Below are 10,265 nucleotides of genomic sequence, written 5' to 3'. Positions count from 1 at the left end.
CAAGAATAAGGGCAGAGAATCGTCAATTAATAATAGAATTAATAATTAACAATTTTGCCAAGTAGTTCAGTATGAAAAAAACCTTTATCGGTAAAACTATTTATCATTATATATATATGTGTGTGTGTGTGTGTATATATATTACATCAAATGGATGTGTTATAAAACTACTATTCCGTACATACAATAACAGTCATACCAACAATCCAACATACCTTCATCATCAGCTGCCCCACGGATATCACTATGGTTTTGACACCTGGGCAGCACCTTTCAATCTGGCGGTGTCAACGTCACTAAAATAAGTGTTGTTTGGGAACAAACATACTTTAGATATCACCACATTCATTCAATCTTAATTTTAGGAAGGATTAAACGCTAACATTATTAATTAAACTACAACAAAAAAACACATTTCCTATATGTACAACAGTATCGGTAAATAAATTCAATAAGTAAACCTATAACTAACTCCTAAGTTATCTAAATATATATATGATTGGCATCTACACAGTTTCCATCTATGAAATTCACTCACTTGGTATTGGTCAGCTTAATACTGTAGTAGAAGACACTTGTCTAAGTATATCTACAAGGGGCTTACACATACACACACATGAGGGACTGAACTGCTAACTTAGGGGATGTAAATAAACCATTGCTGGTTGTCAAGTGTTGGTGGTGGAGAGCAAACACAGGTACACACATGTATATATATATATATATATATACATATATATATATATATATATATATATATATATATATATATATATATATATATATATATATATATATATATATATATATATATATATATATATATTTGAGAGAGAGAGAAATAGATATGCATACATGCATGTATGTATACACACACACACACACACATACACACACACAATCAGCATCTACACAGTTTCCATCTGCCACATTCACTCATAAGGCATTGGTCATTGGTCGACCTAAGGCTATAGTAAAAGATACCTGCTCAAGGTGCTGCACAGTGGGACTGAACCTGAAACCACATGGTAGCAAAGCGTACTTCTTAAGCAGTGCAGACATGCGTTGTTTTTTTTTTACATCCTCTTTTTACTAAATGTTTCTTTTCTTTATTCCTCACAGCTCTATTTACATATAATTATTTCCTAGTTATGCTAACTACCTTCTTTGTTTCTTTATTTTGAGCTGGTTTTTATTGATTTTTTTTCTTATTTTATATTAAGAAATTATTATTCTACGTCATTATTATGTTTTTACTTTCTTTATTTCTTCAGTAAATATTGGTGTAATTCTATTGCAAGCTCTATTGGAATATTGGCCTCGAACTCATTTTGATGATGGTCAAGGTAAGTCATTGGAATACTTACTTGCTTGCTTCATACTCTTGCTTGATGGGGGCTGGGGTCATCCCAGGTTAGTGGTCCCAGAGATGTCACCATATGTAGCACCGACCAGGTCAACTAGTGCTCTGTGGAACAGAATTGTGGCCCCTCTTGAAGACCCTGTCAAAAAAGGATTCACAGTTTTGATAGCAGAGCCCTTCAGAACCATCAAGAACGTCAGATGGTACCATCACATTTCCAGCAAAGAACTGTGTGTGCATGTGCATATCAGCCCACAGCCTTTCACCTCATAGACATCCATCTCACCTGCTTGTATGGATATGTCCTCCATTTCCCATTAGATCATCCTACCAGGGCTTTACTCTCATTTGACGCAGCAGCTCTGCACTGGATTGCTGAACATGATTGGGGAAGATCTTTAGAAGCTCAATGTCATCTAGCAGGATGCAGAGTCGTTGGAATTATTTCATTTTATATTTTATATACATACTCATTTAAGCACATCACTCTCTATGGCGCACAGGCCATCAAGGACTTTTCTCCATTGCTCTTGACTCCAGGCTATCTTTTCTGCTTCCTCTCCTACTTCTTGTTGGTTTTGAATTGTCACCACTGCTGTAATTTTGCTTTTTTTTTTCTAAGTAGGGGTGTGCAAGCCTGTTTTCACTTCTGGTCCCTATTCTTTGACCTGTCCAGCATGAGAAGCCCTACCTGGAGCTTGCATTTCACTTGCATAGTTCTCAGGTTCATTGAAACATACACGCCACAACACCACAAGGACTGGACCTTTTGAATTCTATATACCTGCAGTCAATTTTGTTTACATAGCACATGTTGTATGATAGCCATGTTAAATTTGCAACCAAGGTCTTATATTAATGTTAGTTCTGAGTGTTTCAGCTTTTGGTCAGAAGTTTTAAGAGTATTTTTTTAAGACCTTTTTAAAATTTAAGCTGTTAATAAAATGCTATTTTAATTCATTTTGAGTCTGTTCCCATGTTAGACTGATGTCTATATGAGGCAGTATTTTATGGATGGATGTCCTTCCTGATGCCAACCCTTACATTGTTTCCAAGTAACATATATTACTTTATCCTACTGGTCTTTGAAAGCACAGAGTGACATAATGTGTTGTCTGCAGGGAGTGTAAACATGGTATTACGATTTTGCTCAGATGGTGTAATGTGAAATCAACATGCACTTACACACTCTCTCACACACACACACACACACAGAGGTTTTCATACATTTTCCATCTACCAATCCCATTCACAAAATATCTGTTGGTCCCCAAGGCTATAACAGAATATGGAATGGATAAAGAAACGTCTCTAGTCTTTTCCATTTTAACATTGTAATATCAGAACTTAAGTTTATTATTGAACTCTAAGAAATCCTTGAAAAGACAAGTCACTCTTTAGCTTTTCTAGTGCTAATGCCATGTAGAAAGCACCCAGTACATTCTGTAAAGTGGTTGGCATTAGAAACCATGCCAAAACAGACATTGGAGCCTGATGCAGCACCTGACTTTACCAGCACTCGTCAAGCTGTCCAACCCATGCCAGCATGGAAAACAGATGTTAAATGATGATGAAGTATGATATTTTGACTCAAGTACACTGTCAGTAATGATAGCCAGGTTGATGACAGAATTTAGAGTTAAGCATCTGTTTTATGAATCCCTTCTGCTACATAACGATAATTGTCAGTATTTTATGCAATCAGACCACGTCACTCAGACATGACAAAACTGATGAATGTTTCAAAAGATATATCAATGGCAATATAGTGATTGGGGCTTCATTCTCTGATAACATACTGCCAGTTTAACCATTTCCGGTTTGGTTTGGTAACATTAGGATTGTATTGAAAGCATTTCACTATTTCTTTAAAGTGAGCAATTAGTTGCTCTACATTTATGAATATCACATGAAAATCTGTAACCTAGATTAAAGATAAATCATTGTATAGTTGGCACAGGCATAGCTATATGTTCAAGAAGTTTATTTCCCAACCACATGGTTCTGGGATCAGTCCAGTTGCGTGGTACTTTGGCAAGCATCATGTGTGTGTGTGCATCTATATATAGAGAGGGGGGTGTTCCCTTGGATTCCTCTGATAGACACTCTTTACCCTATGGATTCAGTCCTCAATAAACATTTAGACGTGTAAGTCTAAATCATTTGAGCACTACTAAGTGTTTTCTACTTTGTGTGTGTATGTATATATATATATATATATATATATACACAAACACACACACACACTCACACACACACACACACACACACACACACACACACACACAGAGTCTATGATCTCAGGTTGGCAAGAAAGTAATTTTGCTTTTCACAAATAGATAGAGTTACAATTTTTTTGAATGACTTTTGTCAGTGCTATGATTTTTTTCGTTTTGACATTTGATAGTTATTACTTTTAGCTTACTTTAGAAGCAAATTGCACGTAATTTTGTTTACAGCTGTTAGTTCAGTGTCAATTTTAACATGGAGTGCAAAAAATGAACATTTTCACCATATTTTGCTTTTTTATTTCTGTAAAGGCAGCAAGAAAGCTGCTGAGGCTCACAAAGAGATATGTGAAGTTTATGGTGTTGATTGCTTAAAAGAACATACATCAGAAATGGTTTTAAAAATTCCTTTCTGGAGATTTTCCACTCAAAGATGACCAACTGAAGTTGATGATGACCAAATCAAAACCATAATTGAATCTGATTGTCATATAACTGTGTGAGAGATTGCAGAGAGGTTAAATATATCACACACAACAATTGAAAATCACTTAAACTGTCTTGGGCTCGTTAAGAAGCTTGCTATTTGGGTTCCACATAAATTGAAAGAGATTCACTTAACACAGTGAATCAATATTTGCAGTATGCATCTCAAATGCAATGAAATTGATCTTTCTTTTTAAACGAATCATCACTGGTCATGAAAAATGGATTGTCTACAATAGCATCAATCGAAAATGATCATGATCCAAGCATAATGAACCAGTACAAACCACATTGAAAGCTGGATTGCATCAAAAAAAGGTCATGCTGTCAATTTGGTGGGATTACAAAGGTGGTGTGTATTTTGAGTTGCTTCCAAGGAACCAAATGATCAATTCAGATGTTTACTGTCAACAACTAATAAGACTGGTGGAAGAAATCAAAGAAAAACAGCCAGAATTGGTAAATTGTAAAGGAATCGTATTCCATCATGACCACGCTAGACCACACACGTCTTTGCTAACTCGTGAAAAATTATTGGAGCTTGGTTGGGAAGTGTTGTCACATCTACCATATAGCCCTGACCTTGCACCATCAGATTACCATTTATTTTGAAGTTTGCAAAATACTTTGTATGGTAAAACTTTCAATAATGATGATGACCTGAAATTGCACTTGCTTTAGTTTTTGGCTGAATAAGGACCAGAAGTTCTATGAGTGCGGAATCATGAAGTTGCCAGGAAAATGGCAAAAGGTCATCGAACAAAATAGAAAATGTATAATTTATTAACGGCCATTCTTTGTACATAAAAGAATGACTTTTATTTCATACTAAAAAACCGAAATTACTTTCTTGGCAACCCAATATATATATATATATATATATGAGCATGGGTATGTTTGTGTCTCCTTGTCTTGACATCACTTGACAGGATAGTTGTAAACAAGTGTCACTGTCATACTAGCTGTGTCATTTATTTTCATTATTCTGTGGGAACATGTCTGGCCCTGGGAACATATATTACCTCGCTTGGTGACAAATGAGGGTTGGTGACAGGAAGGGCATGCAGCCATCAAAAATCTGCTTCAATAAATTCCATCTGACTCATGCAAGCATGGAAAACTGGACATGAAAACAGTGATGATGATGATGATTGGTATGAAACTGATTATTGATATTTCATTTTTGTGTACTGTTAATAGATAACATTTTCTTTCTTCTTTCCAGAAATGGACATGAATGGCAGTGAATGTGTGGAGCGTCGGGGAACTGGTCCATATTTTAGTGTACCAGGACATACTCCAGTTATATTTAGGTAGTATTTTTTATACTGCATTCTGTTTGTAATATATTTTTGTCTGATAATGCACTTGTTTACATGTAACACATTCGTTTTTTTTTTGTTTGTTTTTTTTGTTTTGTTTAAACTTTTATATAGAGAAACAAAGTAAAATGGAATCCAGATATATGGTTACTTGTCAGTTCACATTACTGTATCAATTAGTCCTTTATCTGTGTATCGATTATTTTCATTGTTTGTGAATAGAAGCAGGGAATGACTAGAGAGGGAGAATAATTACATAATCAGAAAGGCATAATGCTTGTAAAGTGTGGGAAGGGAATGGACTGTGATGAGAATTCTTTTCTCTTCGTAAATAATACAGGAAATAAAAGCTATTGATTTTATTGCTGAAAAGTGAATTGGTGCAATAATGAATGTAAGTAGAATCAATTGATTGGGTTTTTGATATTCATTAAGTAATCACTATTGGAGGTAGTGTAATAGAAATGATTCTTCTATCCTTCTCTTCCAATTATAAACTGTGCACTGGTTGATTCCAACTGGAGACTACCACAACAAGGCTAAAGAGACTAGCAGCATTAGATCATCATCATCATATGTTCATTTTCCATGCTGGCATGGGTTGAACTGTTTGAAAGAAGCTGGAAAAGCCAGGAGCCTTACCAGGTTATTTGTTTTGGCTTGATTTCTGTAGCTGTGTGCCCTTTCTAATGCCAGTCACTTTACAGTGTACTGAGTGCTTTTTACATGGCACCAGCACCAGTGCGTTTCATGTGGCACCAACGCTACCAGCACCAGTGTTTTTTACATGAAACTAGGATCAAACAACTCCTTTACATGCAGTACCACACCACATTTTATTTGGCCCCTCTTGAAGATCTTGGCAATGAGGCTATATTAAGGTTTAGAGGAAGAGGGTCAGATTAGTGATCAGAGTTAAGAAGGGATGACGCTATTGCAGATAGTGGGGAAACGCCAGTCTGCTTGATGCAGAAGAATTTTAAGAATTACCTTTATCAGTGATGAATTATTATTGTGTTAATATTTATTTTCTACACCTTGTTGTTTTAATGTAGTGAGGCAGGGGGAAGGACCATGTTTCGTTTACTTTGCCGTGATGCTAGCGGAGAAACAGAGCAGCTATTACTAAACGAAACTATCCCACCATGGGTAGTTGACGTGGCAGTAAATGTAAGTATTAAAACCAGACTTCTTCCATTTCATGTCTCAGGATTGGAGATCATGCCAAAAACCAGGGTGCACTTTGCAGAGAAGTGATATCAGTGAGACAAAATATCAGTTTAGTATATAACCATGGGAATTGAGCTCTTTACCAGATCTTAATGAAATATTCATAAATTTGATGTTATGAACCACCAATTGTTATTGTTTGGTTGTCTTCCACTTTATTCAATTGGTCATCTTCACTTGATCATCATCATCATTTAATTTCCATTTTCTATGCTGGCATGGGTTAAACAGTTTGACAGCCCCCTCTTAATGTCAACCACCACATAACAGTGTGTACTGGGTGCTTTTTCCCACACCACCAGCACTAGAGAGGTTGCCAAGTAACTTGCAAGGCAGAAAAAGAACAGGGGAAAAGGAAAAAAGCTCCCACAAATTAGTGGTGGAGTAAAGGAGGTAAAGACCCCATTCAGTCATGAATGCTTTGGGATTGCACCTAGAATGTTACCCTCCAAGGCACAAATCTCGGCAAGGTTGTTTATGGAAGACCAGCAGTTGCCCATACATACCAGCCTCCTCTCTCCATGCTACCAATGTTACTCAAGAGAAAGGCAAAGGCTGATACAACTTGGCACCAGTGACATTGCAACTCATTTCTACAGCTGAGTGAACTGAAACAACATAAAATAAAGTGCCTTGCTCAAGAACACAACACATGGCCCAGTCCAGGCATCAATCTCACTACCTCATGACTGTGGGCCCAATGCTCTAACCACTGAGCCATGTGCCTCCCCAGTGGTGGGGAGGAGTGTTTAAAACAGAGAGGTGGCTTTTTGTCAGATATTAAAAGGTTAAAGTATGGTAGAGGAATACCCACAGGTGTCTTCCCATTCCTATATAATGTGGCTACCCCACATTATATAGGGGTGGGAAAAAGTAGTTGAAAAAGAGATATAGGACATTAGAAAAGAGAAACTTATGTCTACCTAATGTCTGTGTCTTCATGTCATCAATTATTTATCAGTGATAGATTTACTACATGACTGTTAGCTGAAGGTGGTTTCAATTGACATCATTGAAATGCTAAAACATGCAAGTAAATGCATTGTGACCAGCAAGGTATAACAACATCTGATAGTCTGGTTGGTCAAGTGATATACATATATATATATAGTTTCATGCTTTACATGGCAAAAAAGCATTCTAACCATGCTCTTTATACCAATCATGTCTATGTGTATCAGTGAAGGCATGTGGCTTAGTGGTTAGAGTGTTGGATTCATGATCATAAGATTGTGGTTTTGGTTCCTGGACCAGGTGACACATTGTATTCTTGAGCAAAACACTTCATTTCCTGTTGCTCCAGTCCACTCAGCTGGCGAAAATGAGTAATCTTGCGACAGACCGGTGTCCTGTCCAAGTGGGGAATATACATGCCATGAAAATCAGGAAATCAGCCCCTGTGAGTTTGTATGACTTGAGAAGGTTTCAGTGGGTGGGTATTTGTGGTTTAAGTTCTTTGTGAAGAGGATGTCCAGTTGTAATAGTTTTTTTTTTAGAAGATATTATAGGGTAGGTGTAAGAGGCTGGATCTGGCCAGTTTAAACATAAAACAGAATATTTAGGCTGGATATGGCCGGTTTAAATGCTAAAAGATTAATTTGATGTTTATGCCTCTGCTCACATATGGTCATAGATGTTTGGTAATGACTGAAAGAGAATGGTATTATTTCTTTCCTTTACTTTTTGTGATGTGTTACATTTCTGATTCTCATTTACAGAGAGCATCTCCCAAATTCAATAAAATTCCATTTTTTCTCCAACCACATGCAAGTATGGGAATAAAATTACCTAAAAAGTAAGCAACTTTTTCATTGATATATCTTTATTTTTTTTCTTATGCCATCTGGGAAGCTTAACATTCTAATTATGATTTTAATTTCTGGAGGTTATTAAAATCATCATTTACATCTCTGGGTTTTATATTTTCAGTTGGCCCAACCTTTGGCTATCTACCTTTGCTCTGTTCCTACATACATAGATGCATGCATGCATGAAGACAGACATATATACATTTATTTATTTATTTTTCTGGCACCTTGAGTTTGTCATTGATCAGATTGCTTGAAATATATAGTGTTAAATTCATCACATGTTTACATGAAAGATGGTGAATGGACATCACCACATCTATGACGGTGCGTTCTTTACAATTAACATGTGCAACTTCAAGGCAAAAAGACATGAACACACACACACAATAAGTTTCTTTGAATTTTCATCTACCAAATTCACTTGCAAGGCCCAGAGTTAAGATGAAGACACTTTGGGACTGAACCTGAAACTACACAGTTGTGAAACAAACTTCTGAACCACACAGACTTGCCTGTGTTTATCTAGCTTTTTGTAGTGTCTTTTCATCATCATAATTTAACATCTGTTTTCCATGGTGGTATTGGTTGGACTGTTTGACAGGAGCTGACAAGCCAAGGGACTGCACCAACATCCAGTCTCTGTTTTTGCATGGTTTTTACAACTGGATGACCTTCCTAATGCCAACCTCTTTACAGAGTGGACCTGGTGCTGTTTATGTGGCACCAGCACTGGCAAGGTCTCTAATATTGTTTACAGTTTGTAATTAACTTAGTATCTCTGTTCTGTTCTTACTTCAGAGATTCCAGATACTTCAGTTATTATTAGTTACACCTCAGCTCTATGTCTCCTGCATTATGTTTGAATTTAAATTATGTTACATTCAAATGTGAGTTTTCTCCATTAAATTTCTTGTGTTCTGCTGTTCCAATTTACAGTCATGCCATCTTAAAATGATGTTGGTTTTCATGATTGGCATGTACTAAAAACAATAGGGCTGACATAGACTAATCAAAAGCACTTATTATGCTGACAACACGAAAAGCAGCTGCTCAATTAAAACATTCACTACTTTGTATAAAAGTAATAAAATAGAAAATACATTGCTTAATGTAGCTCTGGATACATTGCATCTGAAAAAACCCCCAAATGATCATGGCAGGAACATTTTTTAGTATACAGCTGCTCAATCATGGCTGACCTTGGGTCAAACAACTGCATCAAGCTGAACACAAATGAATGGCTCAGAGTTAGTTATAAGCCATAGAATATATTCTTTTACTCTTTTACTTGTTTTAGCCATTTGACTGTGGCCATGCTGGAACACTGCCTTGAAGGATTTTAGTTGAACAATTCAACCCCAGGGCTTATTGTTTTTAAGCCTAGTACTTATTCTATCAGTCTCTTTTGCTGAATCACTAAATTACGGGTATGTAAACACATCAACACCTGTTGGGCTTCTTTCAGTTTCCCTCAGCCAGATCCACTCACAAGGCTTTGGTCGGTACAAGGTTATAGTAGAAGACACTTGCCCAAGGTGTTACACAGTGGGACTGAACCCAGAACCATGTGGTTGGGAAGCAAGCTTCTTACCACATAGCCATGCCTGCGCCTATTTTTACTGAACCTTATGATTTCAGTTATTTGGAGAAGAGAGAAATAATTGTGTTACTGTATCCATCATCATCATCATCATCATTGTTATCATCTTCTCTAATAAATGAGTGGTTCTTTTGTACATTATAGAGACCGGTTGTCTGCCAGTGATGTGATTCAGGTTCGGAAAGTCATTGAACACGTGTATGAAAAGGTTCTTGGTCAGGGCTC

At 36.6% G+C, this 10,265-nt stretch overlaps 1 protein-coding gene across 2 annotated transcripts in view; it reads left to right on the top strand.

The window, feature by feature from the left end:
• Positions 1 to 10,265, top strand: part of LOC106880026 (WD repeat-containing protein 48) — a 143,678-nt gene that overhangs the window by 130,522 nt on the left and 2,891 nt on the right. For both annotated transcript variants that reach the window (XM_052971222.1, XM_052971221.1), the window contains 5 exons: positions 1,275 to 1,346; positions 5,303 to 5,390; positions 6,455 to 6,569; positions 8,348 to 8,424; positions 10,185 to 10,265. In XM_052971222.1, coding sequence (XP_052827182.1) covers positions 1,275 to 1,346; positions 5,303 to 5,390; positions 6,455 to 6,569; positions 8,348 to 8,424; positions 10,185 to 10,265 — 433 coding nt within the window. The remainder of the gene's footprint in view (positions 1 to 1,274; positions 1,347 to 5,302; positions 5,391 to 6,454; positions 6,570 to 8,347; positions 8,425 to 10,184) is intronic.

The sequence above is a fragment of the Octopus bimaculoides genome, chromosome 10, assembly GCF_001194135.2.
Source record: "Octopus bimaculoides isolate UCB-OBI-ISO-001 chromosome 10, ASM119413v2, whole genome shotgun sequence".
Taxonomy (NCBI): Eukaryota; Metazoa; Mollusca; class Cephalopoda; order Octopoda; family Octopodidae; genus Octopus; species Octopus bimaculoides.
The sequence above is the reverse complement of the archived record's forward strand: the minus strand, read 5'-3'. Positions and strand labels throughout refer to the sequence as shown.